Raw genomic sequence first — 22128 nt, 5'->3', positions numbered from 1 at the left:
CCATAATATTTTATTTACCAAAAATCCTTAGGTATTCTCCTAATGAGGGCATTTTGCTCTTATGACCCCTTGCATCAAGCGGGACATGATACGGTAAGCACCACCAAAGTTTGCACAATATGTATTCCATGCTGACCACAAGAGAAAAGCACATGCACCTGTTTGTTGGCAGGGCGATTCTCCTGCTGATGCACGGGACAGCTACACAATTTCAAACGACAAACTTCGCCAAAATACCAAAATTTAGTGGGTTTTAAGTTATAGGGTAAGGCATTGCTACTAAGCACCAAAGAAAATAAGAAATAGAAACCTGGCTATCCACTGTAGGGTACAGCTTAAAATAACATCATATTCATGTGCACAAAAAAAATTAACAATAAAGAGATGGGGTACTTATATATTTCAACTCTTTGGATGATCCTGTAGTCCGAAAATTCTCTCCAGCCAATGATGTATATAAAAGAAAAAGAAAATATACAAAATAGTGTTCCCTGTTTCCAAAAACAAAATATGTATCACTTTTACAAAAAGGATAGAGCAAAAACGTCCCGAACACAATTTCTTGAGTTAATTTTACAGCCACGTGTCACAATCTAAAGACGAGAAGAACACCCAAGGTGCAGTTTCCCACTAGGTATTGCTTACATCCAAAGCTTACATCAAAAAGGTATGTGGCAATCCTATAAAGGTATCTTTCATCCCCTTCACGATGTAAATATCACACTCGTCATATATCCACTGTGAGATGTGTAATAGATGCTTACATGTATGCTTACATATAAATAGTGTTGTCCGTTCCTGTAGCAGTTTCTTTACGGCGATGTTTCACTGATAACAGTCTTACGTAGGAGGAAGTATGCCGGTAACCAGTAGGTCTGTTTCTTATAACACCATACCACCGACGCGTTTCGACGTAGACCGTCTTTTTCAAGGTGATCTTGAAAGTTCACCTTGAAAAAGACGGTCTACGTCGAAACGCGTCAGCTTTCTATTTCTTATTTTCTTTGGTGTATTACTTTAGTCCAGATTTGATAACACTGGACAGAACCCAGGGCTGCTCCTTTTTCAGTGCATTACCGCATTATTGTTATTGTATAATTGCTACTAAGCAATTAAGTTTTCATATAACAACTATTTCTTAACAGACCAGTTTAAAAGGAAAACAAATTTAGAAGCATGCGATGCACGGGACTCATAGAAAATAATATTTTCTACCTTAACAGAATGTAATGAATAATTCTGTGAAGTGTGAAAGGGTACATGCTTGTTAAATGCATTTTCTATTTAAATATACTTCAGAGATTGCTTTGGTATAAATTCTATTAAATAATTACACAACTGTGAAATTTTGTGATTTTTGTTTTAAACCTTGTGATGCACGGGACATTTTAAAGTGATGCACAAGACTTGTTTGAATTATTACGTGTTTTCCAGTCTTGAATGCTGTGTTTAGCATTTTGGAACATTGATTTGGGCAATTTTATGCTTAGTTCAAAACATAATAGTTAAATTACTTGTTTCTACCATGACCGGATTAACAATGGTGAGGATGGAGCTGTAGTTCCAGGCCCTCCATTGTAAATAGGCCCACAAGTTCTCAAACTGTAGAACTGAAGAAATTCAGCACTTCGAAAAAGTGATTTGGACAGATGGACCTTCTTCAGAGTTTAAGAACAGATATATGGTTTTGTTTCTGAAAGAACTCAGTGAGAAATACAGCAAGGTGTTTCACTGGAAGTATTCTGCCACCTCACATGGCAAGGGTGTGGTTGACGGCATAGGAGGAAGAGCCAAATCAATTGTGAGGAAATGGTAATGAGTAAAAAGGCCAATGCCCCTATTGTGCAATCTGCAGAACTTGTGAAGTCATTGATACCAGCCACAAAAGTCCTATACATTGGTGAAAAAGACATTCCACGTAATGATGAGATCTGGAAACATGCAACAAGTATTCCAGGAATATCCAAGTTACATGGAATTAAATGCACACCAAGTAAAGAAGTACAGGTGTATGCAAATGCAGTTTCATCCAATAATAAATTTCAATTTCAAGTCACTGAAAATTAAATTGAAAAAGGAAACTGTTTGTTGGTAACTTACAATGGACAGCAGTATCCTGGGGAGGTGACACAGGTTATTGGGTCTGAAGTTGAAGTTTCAGTAATGATTCAGCACGGTAGAACTAAACAGTGGAAATGGCCAACACAGGAGGATAAGGTGTTTTACACCCAGGACAACATTGTAAGAAATACAGCCTCCAGAAGTTGTAAATGCAAGAGGGTATTACTACTTCCCAGATTTAGTTTGATTTGTGTTATTTTAGTGTATGGATTCTGAAAAGTAAAATAGGAGACACCTAAAACAGGGGTGTGTCAAACTAGGCTGCATTTACTACTCCACCCTCATGCAACTTCAGCTGGTCATCCAGTTCCCTACATAGCAGCTGCGTGCTAGAATCCCAACCAAACCTAAAGCATCAGACCACCTGGATACAGCTGTTAGATATCCTGGAGTGATATAATATTGGATTAACATCAGAGCAATTTATTGAATATATGCGGAGGATTGATAAGAAGACAAAAATACAGAAAAGACTACTGTATATCTATTTTTTATTCATAAGAAAATCTGTATAAACTTTCTTAGTAGCGCCGTTTGTATATGATCGTTTTTTTGTACTTTATGTTTATCTCTGATTGTTCTTGGTGGGAACAGTAGGTTATATACTTTGGCAGCTTTTTTACTCGGTGCACGCCACTGTTTTTCCATAAAATTATTTTCAATTATCTTAATTTGTTCATGGCTTTTAGTTACATATTCAGACTACAAAGATGAGCTGTGGTGGTTTTGTTTTGTGATGATTATTATTAGAACAGTATGAAAATGTTACCTTTAGCAGTGATGCACGGGGCGGAGCTACTTAGCATATTTAAATGTTAATATTTCTGTGCATATTTAAGCTATATGGCAGATTTCATATTTAATTTGAAAATTCCTCATATTGAGTAGAGTGAACAAAGATAAGGTACTCAGGGGCGTATTTTCGTATTGGCTGGATGGCCCTTGCCAGGGGCGCCAGCCGAGGGGGGGCTGAAGCCCGACATCCCTAGCATATGATCTCCTGTCTTCTCTGCTCTTAGCAGTGTCTTGCAGTCAGCGACAGCAAAGATCCTTGATCTCCTTCTGTCTCCTCTGCTCTTACCAGTGTTCTCCATTGATTGCTATTATGTATTAGCCTTCTTATATGTCCCTTTATATCAGAAACATTTAAAATTAGGGAGAGCCAATTTTTTACATTTTTATCCCTAATATATTTCTTCCTCCACAATACCCAACACATACCAATCACCACTCACTAATTCCAATATGTCAACTGTGCAGGAAAAGAGTGCAAGCACCACATCAATCACAAGGCTCTATTCGCAAGGTAATTTGCATATATGCAAATTATCTTGCCCACAATGCATCTTGTTTGTTATTGATGCCCGCTTTTCCTGTGTTGTTGACATATAGAAATTAATAAACAGTGCTTTGCATGTAGTAAGTGTTATAACTGAAAAAAAAATATATATATATAAATATATCTATGTGTATATATAATATATATATATATATATATATATATATAGTCTCCCTATTTCTACAGGCATGTAAATTGAACTACCCCCAGTGTAAGTGTATTAAATTTATGTTTTCCTCATTTTGGGGGACTGGCTATGATCTTTTTAGGTGGTGGCTAATCCCTGTGTTGGGAATAAGACATGCTCCATACGGACTGTCTTCATTCTTATGTGGGAAAATATAGAAAATCTATCATCCCAGTAAATTAAAGGTGGAGTGAAGGTATCAGTTGTTAAAAAGTGTAATGCAGTATAGATAGCCCAATTTGAATATATGTAAATTATCTTACTCATAATGCATTTTTTTGTTTTAGATTCAATGTTTTTAAGCTTTTCCTGTGTTTTTTTGCATAAATAAATGTATATATAGTGGTTTGCAAAGTTCTATAAAAGATATATATATATATATATATATATATATATATATTACAAAGAAAAATAAAAATTATACTCTCCCTATTTCTTCACATGTGTGAATTAAACAACCCCCAGTGAGTGTTATTTTTTTTTTATTTTTTTTAGTAGAAGCAGTCATTGGAGGGGGGCGCCAGTCCCTTAGTTTGCCAGGGGTGCTCGGACCCCTAGATACACCCCTGAAGGTACTTCCAAACAGTTACAATTTACAGAACAGTGTGCTATGAAAACTTTGTTAAAATTGACAATTGTTTTTTATGATTTGTAACTTCTACATTGGTGTATTAATAAAATGTATCTTAGAGGTAAATCAAAGTAGTTTCTTATACTTTGGAATGTGTCCATTTAATAAATATAAACACATGCTGGTTAGTGAAATTTAATTTTCTGATGTTTATGTTCACTTTCTGCAAAATTGCCCGGTAGATTATTTATGGGTGCTCAACCTCTGGTGCAAAATGTGAAGTGATAATGATGATGACTGGTGACCTCTCATGATTGGCTGAATGCATTTGAAACCCCCCACTTATGAAAATGTTAAACTAATGTGGGGATCTTCTGCATTATTACAGTGATAACTGCAACTGGTCTGCAGCAAAAGAAAACATATAAACTTTTGATCTTTTAAGGAGAAAGGCGACAAATGTGTGCATGGATTCAACTAATTGATACTTTAATTTAGTTTTTTGTGTCTTATTCTATTTTTTACCTGTTTGGTTAATGCAACTTTATTGGTTATTAATAATAACACTGCCAGATATGGACAATATGGACTATATTGTGCATGAATTGTGTACTGTAATTTTAGCATTTACTACTACCAGGCACATATGCTACTGTTCAATCCTAGAGTACAGAATACACACATGCGACACTTGCCGAGATGGAAGCATCTTGTGTATACTGCCAGCTCTGCAAGCTAAGCAAAAAGATGAATGCTTTTTTGGGGCACAATTTGTACTTACAAATTCCCTATACATTTAAATTACAATAGTTGAAAAACACACCCATAAGAGACAGTCTGCAATTTTAGACTAAGAAGTATTGGCATTGGGCAACTGATTATTTTTTTTTTAGAAAACTATATCCAGCAGCCTTGTAAAAACAATAGGGATTATGTGATTAGTAACTACTGAGGAATTCACAAGCATGCATGAACAAAAAAGCGATTTGAAATCACCATTTGACAATAGGAATGCATTAAAAAAAAATTAGCTACAATTGGTTTATTTCTAACATAATATATCAAGTTCTTAAGTGATATGAACAGATGATAATATGATTCAATGCAGAACTGCAACTGGAAGATAAGTAAAATAAATGGGAGTAAACCATTGTGTACAAGATGAAATTTATCATGCTAGAAGGTGTATAGATAATTGAGTGAATAGAGCCAGGAATATCACGTAATAACTAACTGCTGTGCAATGCGCTTGTAATGAAGTCAATAAAACGAAGATAAAATAATATGCACACATTAACTTTTATCACAGGAATACTCTTATAACAACCTTCTTTCCTTCAGTCACTTCCTGGGTCCCACACCCCCTGCCACTACCTAAATCTACGCTCACAGAGGGGTCTATTTACTAAGCTTTGGATGGACATAAAGTGAACAGAGATAAAGTACCAGCCAATCAGCTCCTAACTGACATGTCACAGGTTGTGTTTGAAAAATGACAGGAAGATTTATTACTGTTAATAATTGTTTTTCATGCATGTATATTCAATAATTTTAAAAGGGAACCAATGGTATAGCAATTTACTAGCGCAGTTTATAATTATTTTTTTTTAGTTAGGAGCTGATTGGCTGGTACTTTATCTCCGTCCAAGGTTCAGTACATAGACACCTAAGCATCTTGCCGAGCTGGAAGCATCTTGCATATATGGCCAGCTCTGCAAGCTAAGCAAAAAGATGAATGCTTTTTTGGGGCACAATTTGTACTTACAAATTCTCTCTAACTTTACATGAGCCCCTATACATTTAAATTACAATAGTTGAAAAACACACCCATAAGAGACAGTCTGCAATTTTATAGAGTAAAAGAAGTATTGGCATTGGGCAACTGATTATTATTTTTTTTTTTTTAGAAAACTATATCCAGCAGCCTTGTAAAAATAATAGGGATTATGTGATTAGTAACTACTGAGGAATTCTCAAGCATGCATTAAATAATTTTAAAAGGGAAAGAATGGTATAGCAATTTACTAGTGCAGTTTATAATTTAGTTTTTTTAGTTAGGAGCTGATTGGATGGTACTTTATCTCCGTCCAAAGTTCAGCACATAGACCCCTAAGCATCATCTTCATACCCTCAAATCTGCCATCTTCTCTTCCTCACTTGAAACATTTCTCTCTCCATCAGTCTCCCTGACATGACCTCGGCGACCCTGTCGTCTTTTGGGGTAATGCGTCTGAAGTCGCAAGACCTGATCTGCACATGCGCAGTACGACTTCTGCGCACATCACAAAACATAGAAGATTTACGTAAATATCAAATTTAGGTAAATCTCTGAATCAGGATCTATATTCCTCCCTCCTCCATTAATAGGCGGTGCTGGTGTCTTATAAATACATTATAGTAAAGTCAATGACTAAAACTAAACATATAATTCCGTTTAAAGTTTTACAATTATTACACAGGACTTGTATGTGCACAATATGGAAAACCTTTGTTTCTAAGCTGAACAATTTATGTCCATGCATTATCAAATAACAGTACTTACAGGTTTAGCCCAGATGAAAGAACATTTTCCTTTACTCCATCCTGTTAATTAGCTCTATGGTTTCCTGTGAACATAAGCAAGAACTGGCTGCACAGAGATGCTGTAAACAGAAAAAAGGGAGAGAAGGGCTCTTTTGCTGGGGCACTCTTATGTGAATTAAATATTAAAATATAACTTTTAATATTATCTTTAAAATATATCCCTAGAGAATATCTTGGAAGGTAAATTCACAAACATATTGACAAAACACACACATAACATATAGAATTCGGCAAAAATATTATTATATAATGAACAGAGAGAAAATTCTCATGCCGGGTACCTCTCACAGGTGGACTATCTATGGCGTATATACTCAGATACAGTAGTATAGAGGGTATAACAATCTATGTACCTGTCTGTAGAATCGTATATCTAGGCAGACACTAGATGTATGAGGAAGGATGCGTGGGTGAACAAGCCCCATAGGCGAAATGCGCGTCCCAGAGCAGCACAGCAGCGGTACCAGATGGATCCGGTCCGGCGGGTGCACAGGCCGACCGGATTTCTCTCCATTCTCGTATAGGAAGGGTATAGTACAATGCGGTGGGATCTCATCCTTGTCTACACATTGCATCACTATGTTTTATGCCATTACTTTGTACGGATGACTGTGTAATCACAGCAATATGTGTTGTATATAATGTGTATGGCAGTCTTGGCAGCGGTATATATTCAGATGACCTACATGGGAGATTGCTATTTTTATGTGACTCTTTCTCATAAATGAATATGGTAATACTGTTGCCAATTATAATGAATGTTTTCTAATATCTGACTCTGCGTTCTATACTGATTAATCTATGAGTGACTGTGGTCCAAACAGCACTTTTTGATATATGCTTCTAGTAAGCAAGCTCTTTATGCCCAGATGAAAGTTTGAGTCTGGATTTTATGACAAGTGATGTAATTCCCCCCCCCCCTTTTTTTTGATGAATAGCCTATACACTTAGCATGTATATATATATATATATATATATATATATATATATATATATATATATATGGTGGTGTTATTTTACTACTCATGTGGTGACATGTATAACTTAGAAACTTTTTTATGTATATATTATATATAATATGCATTTAACTTTATTTCACATGTTGTGAGAGTGACACACTCCACTATCTTTTTGAGACCACATACTCATATAACAACCTACTAACCACATAGTGTTGGCTATTTACCACACCTTCCTCATACATCTAGTGTCTGCAAGACATACGATTCTACAGACAGGTACATAGATTGTTATACCCTCTATACTACTGTATCTGAGTATATACACCATAGATACTCCACCTGTGAGAGGTACCCGGCATGAGAATTTTCTCTCTGTTAATTATATAATAATATTTTTGCCGAATTCTTTATGTTATGTGTGTGTTTTGTCAATATGTTTGTGAATTTACCTTCCAAGATATTCTCTAGGGATATATTTGAAAGATAATATTAAAAGTTATATTTTAATATTTAATTCACATAAGAGTGCCCCAGCAAAAGAGCCCTTCTCTCCCTTTTTTCTGTTTACATGATTTTTTGGCTCTGGGGAGCACCACCAACTAAATAATTGATTGTATTGACACTAAATAAAGCTAATGTTGGTTTAAATGATCAAATAAAACAATTCTTTTTTCTGTGCGGAGTCATCCCTATTTTCTTGCACAGAGATGCTATCAGCACCAATGCAGCATCTACAAGGAGTATTGGAATTCATGACGTGGCATGGTCACAAAGCCATGCCCCCTTGTACTAGTGTCAACGACTCTCATAGCTGCCCTGCATATGTACGTATGAGATATTGTACTATGACATAACTACGTTTTTCCTTATTATGTTAGTGATAACAATACAAATATTTCCTAATATCACTATGAGTAAGTATTAATAGCAAAATTTTTTTTTTTTTATTAAATCAATACATTTTATTTATATGGTACCATAAAGTTTCCATAGTGCCATATATAGGGACCACAAATAGTAAGAGGACCCTGCTCGCAAGAGCTTACATCCTAGAGGGGCTACGGTTTCATAAATCAAGGGAGAGGGCAGCATAGTTTTGTAGTGCAGAGACTGGAGAGAAGGATAAGGGTTGGTTGCGATCAATTGAGAGGTGAATACACTAAGCACCTGGAATATTGCATGTGATCAGCTTTTCATATTGAGCAGGACATCTCCGGAGATCAATATCTAAATAATAAAATAAATTTTTTTCTGTGGACACATCTAACTGCACCAGAGATAAAACTTTTTACTTTGATGCAAATAAGATATAAGGGTTATGTACAGTTTTTGTTACATATATTTGTTTGCAATTAATGCCGGACTTGGATACAGGTGAAAATAATACAACAGAAAACTGTAATGTTCATGATTCTGCACCCAAGTGCTAACATAATATTTTATTGTAAAGAACAGTAAAGGGTGAAGACTGCACATTTTAGGAGGCGTTCCTGATGTACCATGACCTGTCTTTTGCATGTGCTTTGAAGTGGTGATAATCCAGCCATTATTTTCAATGTGATGTGCCTTACTGGTACAAAATACATTTTATATAGAAGGAGTATTAATATGCGCATATAAACTAATGTAATTAAAACATTAAAATGTACAAACGTGACACAGTCAGTTTTAATGTTGCCTTACTTAGATGACTTATTATTTAAGAAATAGCTAAAGCACAAATGAGTAGAATGTTATGACATTTGAAGGCCTAATTATGAATGGGGGTGATCCAAATGTAATTATTAGAGATGAGTAGGTTCGGATTTCAGAGTTCCGAACCCACCCGAACTTCGGAGATACGAGGCAGATACGAGTCGGCTCTGGTTTTCCCGCCTGACTCGGATCTCAAAACGAGGCAAAACGTCATCATCCCGCTGTCGGATTCTCGCAGGCTTTGAACTGTATAATAGGTCCAGCGACCGCCGTTATTTTTCATTCCGGCTGTGGAGAGTGAAGAGAGAGGGGGCTGTGCTGTGCTGTTGCTGACGCTGTGCATAGGGGCTGGCTACTGTTGTCACTCAGGGGCTGACTGCTTAATGTACATAGGCGGCGGGGCTGGCTGTTATCCATATAGGGGCTGGTTGTTGTCCTGTCCACTCCATAGGGGCTGGCTGTTGTCCATAGGGGCTGTCTCGCACTGCAGCCCAGCACAAACTGTGTGCTGAGCTGCTGTGAAGGAGGTGGGGGGGGAGCGATGTCAGACCCGGCCCTCTAGCAAGCCTGGGTCCGGGTAAACTGTGCCCGCTCTCCCCCCCTCTCGGCGCCCATGGCTGTTGTCCTGTCCATAGGGGCTGGCTGCTGTCTATAGGGGCTGGCAGGCTGTGCTGCTATGTTGTCCAGGGGGTGCTCTGTCCATCAGGGGTGCTCTATACCCCCAATGTGAAAAAAAAATATATTTTTGTGTGTGTGTGCACGTTAGCCACACTTAGCAATGTAGGTGTGCAGGGGTGCTGCCTGTGTCATTTATCAAGGGGCTGCTGCCTCTTTCAAGGGTGCTCTTCACCCCCAGTGTGAAAATAATAAAAACAATTTTTTTCTGTGTGTGTGTGCACGTTAGCCACACTTATCAGCAACGTAGGTGCGCAGGTGTGCTGCCTGTGTCATTTATTAAGGGGCTGCTGCCTCATTCAGGGGTGCTCTCCTCCCCCCCCAGTGTGAAAAAATGTATTTATTTTTACTGTGGTTGTGTGCGTTAGCCGAAACTGAGCTGCGCTATAATTGCTTGGTGACACTGCTGTAAGACCGCAGTGAGTATGGAGGACAGTCACATGACGAGAGAGCAGGATCCACATACCAGTCTTGCAGCTGACGATGAATGGCCGTCAACGTCATCTATGAAGGCTGATGCACCAGGGCTTAAGTCAGGCCACGTAAAAAAAATCTACTTTTACCCTGTTAAAGAAAAAAAAAATCTATCTCTAAGTCAGCTTTAGAGAAACAAAAAATTGGCAATATGTCATTCACTACACGAAGTGGCATGGAAAGATAAGGCCTAAGCCTTTATTTATGACTGGTGGTGATTTAACCTCTTCTGTTTGTAGAAGAGGTACAAAAAAAATTAAAATTGTCTGCGAAAAGTCACAGATCCCCGAGGAGAGTCCGTGTGTCCACGCTTGCCATGTGTGAGCCTGACCTTTCTAATACTATACTTGTAGAGGATCCTCCTTCCACCATTTGTGTGCTCTCTGCAAATGTGGGGAGGAGCAGCACAAGTCAACATGCTGACGTAGAAATCGAGGATGCTTCTGTAGAATTGCACCAGGAGGATGAGGAGAAAATTTACGTAGTTGGCGATAACAACAAGGATGATGAGGATGCTGATGATGATGAGCAAGTTGATGGTGAGGATGTTTGTGTAAAAACTGTAAATCAGGCAACAGTTGCTGCCTATGGTGGGAAAAATCCCATTGTTGGCATGCCAGAGCAAAGGACCAAAAAATCCACTTCTCATGTGTGGAATTATTTCCACCCAAATCCAGACCTTTGCCAAGCCATTTGTAACCGTTTCCATGTAACAGTGAGCAGAGGTAAGGACCTTAACCATCTAGGAACCTCCTCCCTGTTATGTCATTTGCAGTGCATTCATCAAATTTGAAAGGGTATTTCAAATTCTGAAACTTTGGGGACAAATAAACGAACAACAATCAGTCCAGTGTCACCTAGCTGCTCCCTTCTATCTGGATCCAAGCACCTGCAATCTCCACCACCAAACACCGGCATCATCACCAACATTTTCATTCATGATTGGAAGTAGTCCTGCATCCAATTTCATAAGCATGACTGACTCCTCTCCTATCCATGATTCCTCAGAAGGATCATTGAGTGCTACACCTGTTGCTGCTGCTGGGGGTGGATCTTCATCCCAGAAAGGGACCAAGAAGACTTCTACTAGTAGTAATTAAAAAAACAATTGACTAATAAACAGTCCTTTGATAGAAGAAGTAAGTGTAACAGCTGTCATTCAGTTTCACGGCGGATAACCGACACTACGACGGCTGTGCTAGTATTGGATGGTGAAATAATAGAAAATGAGGATGATAGTGTGGAGGAAGTGCAAAAGGAGGATGAGGGGGAAATTTGTGTCCTATCTGATGCTAATGAGGATGTTGATGATGAGGATGTTCTGTATAATAGTATGGACCCAAAGGGTGTTTACCTGGCACTCACTTGGGTATTACTATACTAAATGGGGGGGGCAGCAAGGTTCTAGAGAACCCCTTGTTTCTCTCACTTGGATTATACTTTCATAGTTGTATGTAGAAGCATACAATATAGACCTGTGCCTGTAGGAGATCAATGTAGATCAAGAAAAGCCACATCACAGTTGTGAAGGCATCTGTTCCATTTGTAAAGCCAAAGTTAGCAGAGGAAGGGACGTTAACCATCTAGGCACCTGCTCCCTCTTACGTCATTTGCAGCTAGTGCATGAAATTTGTTTAACAAAATTATAATAATTTGTAAATTAATAACAAGCAGTCCAGTATCAGCTACCAGCAGTTTGGACCAGCACATGCAATCTCCACCACCAACACCCTCATCATCAATAATTGAAGGTAGTCCTTCCAAAAATGTTTTATGGGGGCCCATAAAAACCAAGGAGTTCAGCCACGAAAGTGTCAGTCCTCCAGTGTTCATTTATCTTTCTTGCACCGACAGACTTTAGTGGAGGAAAAGACACAGAAGCTATCAGACAATTGGTATCTCTTCCAGTAGGTAATGGTCAGTATTATCCACTGGGAGATCAGGAAATAGCTCTGTTGTCCATGAGCGACCAACAAAGGGTGCTCCTTTCTATAGGGTATCATAAAATGTATTCTATATACTGAGCCAACAGCAAATAGGCTGTGCTATCCACACTGGCTACCAGGGAATAGCCTCTGTTATCCACTGAGCTATTAGGCAATGGGATCACTGTTGTGGTGATATTTGCGACATTCACTTTTGTATAGGATGGGCCCAGTGCGTTAGGGTGATGTGAAACAGTAGAGGTGAGAATAGTTAATAAGGCTCTAACACTTTATGCGTGTATGTATGTTTGTCCTGGGGGGTAGCATTTTCTCAATTTGTGTTCAAAAACAGTTTGTCCCGCTACTAAAAGCAAACTAGACTAGGCTTTATTTTTTATTATTCTAGAATATGCAACCCTGTGGGGATACATACCTGTGTTTATGCCTAGGTCCTTCTGTCTGCACACTAGATGCTTTATGTGACCAATGAACACTACCAGGGACTTAGATCTAGTGACAATTCTCCACAATATGCCATCATCTCGCCCCTTAGTTCAGAACAAGTTCAGAAAAGGGTGGTGATACCTGCCAAGCTGTGCATCTTATTCTGTTCTCCTCTTGATCTATTTTGGAAATACTGTATTGGCCCCATACATAACATTTATTCTAAGGTCATGTAGGAGGAGAGTTAAAGACTGGTGAAATGATGGTTGCTGTGAAGGATTTGATTAGGGTTCTCACCAACCTCAAGACTGCCCTTATGAATAAGTTGATCATCATCATCATAGCTGCAAATACACAGTGTATATATCAAAATAAATATATATATAAATCATATATAGATAAATAAATTAAAATGGAGATAGAACAAGCACCTAATTGTGTAATATATTCTGATAAATGTACAATAGCATTTATCTTTATAATAATATGCGTACCAGACATTCAGTATTTTAAAGCATATCAGTAGAACTTGTTTCCTTAGAGATGACACAAATCTCCTGTCAGGTGTTCTCCCCTACATACGTCTGTGTCCAGTCAGAACTCAGATAGTTCATGTAAAGAAACATTTCCATAGTGCTATATATCAGGTTAAAAATGGGTACATTTATTAAACACCACACATAAATACTTACATAGGTATAGCGTATCTTTTTTTTCAAAAGGATGTGGAAGCAGTTGCAAAGTCCAAGTGGGGTTAATTCCTCAGGAAATTATATAGTTCAACAAAGTCCACCATATGGAAGAAGTAAGTAGAGGTAAGAAGGGCAGACACGTTTCGCCAGTATCCAGACTTCTTCAGGGTGAAACACGTTGGTGCTACTTACCTCTTGCATATGGTGGACTTTGTTGAATACTTGGAGAGAACACCTGACAGAAAAGTTGTGTTATCTCTAAGGAAACAAGTTTTACTGATACACTTTAATATAGCATATGTCTGTTATGCATATCATTATAAAGACAAATGCAGGCCCGGACTGGGCTGCCGAGGATTCGGCGAAATTCCCGGTGGACCCCACGCTCTTTATCAAGGGAGGGTGTGGCCTATGGCGCTATTCATATGGCAGGCTGCAGTGCAGCTGCTTGCCCGAGCAGTCATCGAGGCTATGACTGACCCGACCAGCATCTACACACAGAGAGGACCAGGGAACAGTGCAGTCAGACTCAGCACTGCAGTGCACTACTGGGTAATAAATCCCAGTAGTCTCTGCAGTGGGGTCAGATGAGCATGTGCTGAGCTCTGATTAGAAGAGCCCATCACTTGCTCCTCAGACCCAGAGATCAGCAGCAGTGCAGCCTCATGGGTGTGACTCATTGTGAGGCTGATACTGCTGCAATGACTGCTGCTCTGCCGGCTGCCTGAGGATGCTTCTGGTGAGTACAATGTGTGGGCATTACAGTGTAGCATAATGTGTGGGCACTACAGTGTGCCATAATGTGTGGGCACTACAGTGTGGCATAATGTGTGGGCACTACAGTGTGGCATAATGTGTGGAAACTACAGGTGGCATAATGTGTGGAAACTGCAGTGTGATATAATGTGAGGGGCCCTACAGTGTGGTATGATATAGGTAGCACTACAGTGTGGCATAATGTGGGCACTACAGTGTGGTATAATGTGGATGCACTACAGTGTGGCACAATGTGTGGGCACTACAGTGTGACATACCACAATGTGGGGGGCACTACAGTGTGACATTCGTGGGCACTACAGTATGGCATAATGTTGGGGCACAACAGTGTGACATAATTTGGTGGGCACTACAGTGTGGTATGTGTCGGGCACTATAGTGTGGCATATTTTGTGGGCACAAGAGTGCTGTATAATGTGGGAACACTATAGTGTGGCATAATGCGTGGGCACTACAGTGTGACATAATGTAGGGGGAACTACAGTGTGGTATGTGTCGGGCACTCTAGTGTGGCATAATTTGTGGGCACTACAGTGTGGTATAATGTGGGGACACTATAGTGTGGTGTAATGTAGATACACTACACTGTAGCATAATATGGAGGGCACTATAGTGTGGCATAATGTTAGTACATGTATAGTGGTCTCATTTAACCACAACTGAACAGCATTGCAAAGGTTACTGGGTGGCTCACCACTACCTGACTCCTCCATGCTTTCAACTACCTCCCTGACCCCTTCATACTCACCACTACCTATCTCCACTACCCCCTGGCCTTTCCTTACCAAACACTATCGGTCTGCACCACCTCCCTGACCTCTCCATTCTCACTACTACCTATCTACACTACCCCCTGACCCCTCCTTATGAAACATTATCTCTCTGCACTACCTCCGTGACACCTCCATACTCACCACTACCTATCTGCACTACCCCCCAGACCCCTCCTTATCAGACACTGGGCCTGATTCACTACGGATCGCTATTCTGCTTATATACACGCAACTGCGTTCCTAATATCAGCTGTGATATTTAAATGTTTTCATTTGCATTCCCATCGCAGCCTGACATAAGGATGCCCACTTCCCCTTACTCACATCCGTATATTTGACCAACATAGACCTTACTCAGGAATTGCTTACTTATGCTCATGCTATGACGCCTCAGGCAGCATCTGGTATCACAGTGGATAATTTATGCACGCCCCTGCAACGGCGTTGAAACGCACTGGCATGCCTGCATTCGTCCGATCACCCCCCTGGCACCACCTACACACGGCACTTCCTGTCAATCACTCTGCCATGGGTCTGCGTAGTCACTGCGAACACAATTCCTAATGCATCCCAAAGTGTCACTGTCAGTAATGCAGGCGCTGTGTCCATTCGTCACTGCCGGAGGAGGAACTTAAGCAAGAAAAAGACTGACAGGTCAGGTGCTAGAGACACCGCACTGGCCGGGGAGGGAATGATTCTGCTAGTCTCCAGGCTCCACTGCCAGCAACAGTGCGGGGGGGTGGAGGCTGGAGATGAGCAAAATCATTCCAAGACAGCACTACCATAGTTGCTTTGGAGCAGCTCCATTCAGGGGGGGCCCCTGACAGAGAGGGGCCCGTGGGTACTCAACCCCTGCACCCCCCCTTAATATATATATATATATATATATATAAACAAAAAAACAAAAACACGCACACACATATATACTTTTTCTCATTGTAGTTGGCCACACCCTTTTGTGGGCCTCTATTATTGCGTTCCCTAGTGGGCCCTTCATTCGTCAGTCCGCCACTGGACAAATGCTATATTAATCATAATATATTACACATTTAGGCACTTGTTCTATCTCCATTTTTATCTAGATTTTAATACATCGGTTTACTGAAGAACTGAGCTGACACCCACTAATGAAGGGAAGTGTTGTTAATATTAACCCAAATATTGGGACCGTATTCTATAATTTATTGTACACATTTGCATGGATGTGTCTTTTTAAATGTTTTAAGTGTAAATTTGTAGTGCCATAAGCCTTCCAGCACTTTTATATAAATATATATGTACACAATGTGTATACTGTATATACATATATACAGTGCCGTATCTGGACAGCAGTGCACCCTGTGCAGCACTGCTGCCCCTCTCGCTCCCTCTCCGCCCCCCTCTTCCCCCTGAGCACTTACCTTTCCATACAGGGGGTGGAGGGTGGGCGGGACCTCCCGCTGGCTTTCTTGGTGCGCCGCGCACCACTGCAGAAGGTCTACTCCTGCAGACCTCCGGAGCCGGAAACTGTGTGGCTGGCGACACTGGAAGGATTCCGCCCTGTGCGGAGGCAACGGCCGCACCACCCTCCCTACGGCCCTGCAAATATATGTGTGTGTATATATTAGAGATGTGCGGTTCGGTTCTCCAGGAATCCGAATCTACCCGAAATTTGTGATACCGGTTAAATCCGTGTCGTGGTTCTAATCTCCTGAGGAGATCCGGGTAAATCCGGGTCGTGATTCTGATCTTTTTGCGGTTCGGAATTCGGATTTTAAATCTGAATTTCAGGTTTTCGATTGCATAAATTACATGATTTTAGCTGTTTTTAAAACTTTTTATCTTTTTTTTATTTAAAAAATCCAGATCCAAAACCAAAAGACTTGAGGGTGGTTTGTAAAACTAAATCCAGATCCAAAACCAAAACACAGGGGTCGGCGCACATCCCTAGCATATCTATCTATCTATCTATCTATCTATCTATCTATCTATCTATCTATCTATCTATCGTTAAACCTGGGTGCCCTGCGGGAATCATTCAGACTCCAATAGTACAATACTACCAACATAGGGCGGCACTCCCCGGATTTGAAAAAAGTTCAGACAGACATCAACTGTATCATTATGATACAGTTGGTGTCTGTCTGAACTTTTTTCAAATCGGGGAGTGCCGCCCTATGTTGGAAGTATTATCTATCTATTTATATACTATATGTATATATACTGTATATATATATATATATATATATATATATATACACACACATACTGTATATATACACATACACATACATGAATCATCTCACTGGAGTGCTTCCTAAATATAGCACAATGCTCACTCAAATATTGGAGAAAACTTTGGGTTTTTTTGCCTTAATTAAATACCACCAGTAGTAAAGTAGAAAATGTTACCGATGTTTTGGACCCCATGTGGGATCTTTGCAAAGGTTAACAGCAAAATTGTAGCAGTCCACAGTAAAGATAGTGACAAAACATCACCGTATAACATGAACCAGCACATGCTCTTATACCAGAATAAATAACAGCCACTGAGTGCAAAGGTCCTAATCAGCGTCCACGTACAAAAAACAATCCGGAACTCAATGCCAAAGATTGAGACCAGAAGCAGAAGTCAGAACATCTATCCACAGGATATGTTGTCAGATGTCACCACTCTATGAAGCGTGGATCGTATTACGTGTCCTGACGGATGTAATTACGTCATTTATAGTGCTTTAGGAAAAGGCGGACAAACTACAATTGGCCAGTTTACATGGATGCGTTTCAGAAAGGATAGTGCCACATTCATATAGATGTCAGCGATACCAGAGATCACTAATCGACCGTAAATTGATACAGACTTACTTCTCAGAATTTAATTATTGCTTAAATATAAACTAGGTCAATAGATATAGAACTAACATAGAAGCTAACATGCTTGCAAACAGTGGCGTAGCTACTGTGGGTGCAAGGGGTGCGGCTGCTATGGTGGCCGAGCTGACTCTGTGGCCTGCTGCTTCCCCTGCATTAGGTCATGCAACAAGGTGGACCGGTCCACTCAGGGCCGTCGCGGGGGGGCCCAAGTTTCAGTGATGATGATTTTTTGATTTCAGCTGGCACACCGCCAGGCAGACATGCAGAGACAGCGCCGCCGGTCGAGAGGCAATTGGGGCTTGCGGACAGACGCCATATTCAAATTGTGCCGGCGCTGTCTGTCCATGTCTGCCACTAGCTGTAATCAACTGGCAGCTGGCCCAAAATACACGCCTGCTGGCTGCTGATGGCACACAGGGGGAGGTAAGAGGCTGCTGAAGGGACATGGGGAGGTAAATTGCTGGGGGGGGCATAAGTGTAAGGGGCACTACGAGTGTGTGGAATTATGAGTTATATGGAACACTACTATTTTGTGGCATAATCTGTAAAGGGCATTACTGTGTGGTATAATATGTAAGGGGCATTACTATGTAGTGTAAGGGGCATTACTGTGTGGCATAAAGTGTAATACGCACTACTACTGCCTGGCATAATGTGCATAAGGGGTACGACTGTGTGGCATAACCTGAATAGGGTCTGTGTGGCATAACATAAATGAACTCTGGCCCTCATTCAGAGGCGGTCGAAGGATGCAAGCGGTCGCTCAGAAACTGGGCGGCCGCTTGCATCCTGACCGGCAGCCTCTGTTTTGGTCGTTAGGCTGTGGGTTAACACCCACAGATCTAATGACCGCTAGGGTGATGGTCGCGATGGTCAAGGACCATCGCGACCATCGGGGTTTACGACGAGACCCTAGGGTAGGGTCTCACTTGTCGTAAGCCCCGGAGAGCTTCTGGCTCTGTCAGAGCCGGAAGCTCTCCACTGACATCACTAGTGATGTCAGTGGGGCCTCCCCCAAACCGCCTCTGTTGCGGTCGTTAGGCTGTGGGTTAACACCCACAGCTCTAATGACCTCTCGGGTGATGGTCGCGATGGTCTATGAGACTAGGGTAGGGTCTCACTTGTCGTAAGCCCCCGGAGAGCTTCTGTCAGTGATGTCAGTGGGGCCTCCCCCAAACGGTAGGCGTTCCCATGGGAACGCCTCCGTTTTGGCTGCCACCCCCCCGGCCCGCCTTCCAAATGGGGCCGGGGGGGTGGCAGCATCAACAGCTCGCCCCCTTTGGAAAGAGACCCGCTACGACCGGCGCTGTCGGTCATAGCGGGTCTCAAGCAAGCATGGTCTCAAGCACGGCTCCCTCGTGCGCATGCGTACTAGACAAACATCGAGGCGGCCGTGCAGTCGTAGACCGTACGGCCGCCTCTGAATAAAGTCCTCTGTGTGGGGGCAAATGTATGTGTATTTTTACTTCTGGGGGGGTGCCCTTTTAAGATCTAGTTACGCCCTTGCATGCAAACACAGAGGCTCTGGATGTAATATGAACTTGCATGAGTCATCAAGTTTGCTCAGAAGGTTAAAATTATACTTTTGTAGCTTTCTCAAGTCAATTTACACTGGAACCAGCCCCAGAAGCTGTGTCCCCATTTTTAGGGTTTGTGTGACAATGTGTGGCCCTGACGAAGTTGAAACCTAAGCAAAAACCTAATCCTGGACATACTACACCACCATGCCAAATTTGATGGAACTAGGTCCGTGCATAAAGGACAAACAATCGGACAGACAGACATGCTTTCTCACTTATTATATACATATATGCTGCCAAAACATTGGTTCTGCTGGTCAAGACAAGGTTTAAGTTGGGTGAGATCTGCCCATGTTAGTGTGGTTGAATGATATTTCCATGTACGTGACTGATGTCATCTTCTGCACAGATACACCAACATGTCAGATGATGATGTTAATGACTTGGAACTGATTGTTATCTGGCCAATTTTGATGCCACATGCACTATAAAATATGACCAATTGACCCAATATCAATGTTAACATCACAGCAAATGTGGCTGGCAATTATGTCTTCTCAAAATGATAATGAAGAATTTGTAGGGAGGTAGATGACAGGATCACATACAATATGAAATACAGTTGTATGGTAACTATTACACTGTTTTTGAATGTCAATATTAGATGAATTTCACTTGTATCTTTTATCGTCTTTTTATGGCTTTTCTGCTTTTTCTATATTCAATGTCAACAAATTATAATGTTTCATCAACTTTTCATAATTATTTTGCTGTGGTTAATTTTATCACACCTGCACAATCCTCTTCTTAACAAAAGAAATAAAGCACATTGCAACACTTTCAGAATCAGTACTTTTACACTATCAAGTGGAATTTTATAATTTGCTATAATGCAATGACAAATTTCTTATGACACCCATATTTGCAGGTAGACACATTTCTCCACCACTCTTTAGTCACATGGAATAAAGAAACAGCAGAATTCGAGCATTCATTCATAATACACAATGGTTTACAGAACTGTAAAAATTAAGTAAGCATAGCTAGGAAAATTTCTGCAGCCTAATGAGCTCTGGATTAGTACACAATAACTTCCTGTTACAGTATTACCTTCTAAACAAAACAGGGTAACAATAACAATCCGTTTAGGAAAATAAAACCTCAGTCAGGGCTGTAACTAGGGTACTGCGACCAGTTCCGTGGCACAGGGCACCGCAGGGCAGGGGGTGCTGTTTGGGCCTGTCATTTTTCCTGTTTATTATCATTCTCATTTGTAGCTTTCTCTTCTTTTATCACCAGCATCTCCTGGTCTCCCCTATCTCTTCCCTGGTGCTTCCTTATGAAGACATGGCCCTTTTTCAGGTGCACTATCTTATGTCCCTATTTAAAAAATGAGGGGGATGTCAATGCTCTCTCTGGCACAGGACAACAAAAAGTCTAGTTATGGAGCTGCTCACAGTAACAACACTAGTGGAACCATCAGTGTGTATCTTACCTTATCAGCCATAATCATTGAAGATCCACCATGAATGCCAAGGATGGGAGTGAGTGTCTGGGCAGAAATGAAGTCCAAAATTTGAGCAATGGCCTCCTGGTCAGTGTCATCACCGAAAATAACCCCCTGCACCTTCTTGTCAGACATGAGGTCACAGATACGAGTGATGATACTTTTCGGATCAGATTCATTCATCTTAACGTGAGTAACCCTTGGTGTCACTGACAGATTTTGGAAGTCATCTTTTTCGTGGACATCTTTGATGTCTACCTCTTCTGAGGTGCCTACCAGAATGACTGCAATGTCCATAGAAGGTTTTTTCTGGGCGTAACAACCCATATAGAAAAGGATTAAGAGGCTGATTTTTAAGAAGAAGCAGGCTTCCGTAGGCCTCATCTTCAACTTTTACTCTCCCTGTAACACAAGAAAATAAAAACAATCAGTATTATAGCATACAGACATTACATTACATCTTACCATTAGCGATATATTTAGCCACAAAATATTTGGACTAGTCTGTATAATCTCATGTGACCTGCCTCAATTAGTACCCTGCATTTTAAAAATATATATTATAGAGGAGAAGATAAGTGTGGTTATTGTTAAATCAAAACTCAAAATGTATCCCATAATTTCTACAAAAGCAGATTTTCAAATCAGTTGTCTCCACACTGGAACAATGTTGAATTGCTCTGGTGTTTTAGTATCTGCTACTCCCAGCGAGTTGGATACATAATGATCAGGGGTCACCAACCCCCAATAATGAATAGGCCCCTATGAGAGAAGCAGAAAAGTCTTATTAAAAACTGTGTTCTGCTACACTAATAAGGTCTTAGCCAAAAGGATAGACATTTTTCAGGGGACAATCAAGTTAGAATGTCAAGGGGTGAAATGCCATTTTTGTTTTTAAAAGTCCTCCCTACATGGATTTGCCAAGATGAAATTGTGTATCGGGGCTAGGGTTGTGCTGCTACAAATTGTGTCATCACACTCCCTGCACATGCAAAACAAGGCTATGTCACAAATAACATTTTCTTAATCA

At 40.6% G+C, this 22128-nt stretch overlaps 1 protein-coding gene across 1 annotated transcript in view; it reads right to left on the bottom strand.

Annotated features, from left to right (window-relative positions):
- The window catches only part of GRIN2B (glutamate ionotropic receptor NMDA type subunit 2B), a 459336-nt gene extending 437854 nt beyond the window's left edge, over positions 1–21482 (bottom strand). The window contains exon 1 of the mRNA XM_088468121.1: positions 21087–21482. Coding sequence (XP_088324247.1) covers positions 21087–21482 — 396 coding nt within the window. The remainder of the gene's footprint in view (positions 1–21086) is intronic.
- Positions 21483–22128: the final 646 nt, after the last annotated feature.

This window comes from Taudactylus pleione, unplaced genomic scaffold (genome assembly GCF_031769625.1).
Source record: "Taudactylus pleione unplaced genomic scaffold, aTauple2 ptg000080l, whole genome shotgun sequence".
NCBI lineage: Eukaryota > Metazoa > Chordata > Amphibia > Anura > Myobatrachidae > Taudactylus > Taudactylus pleione.
This window is presented reverse-complemented; position numbering and strand designations above follow the sequence as displayed.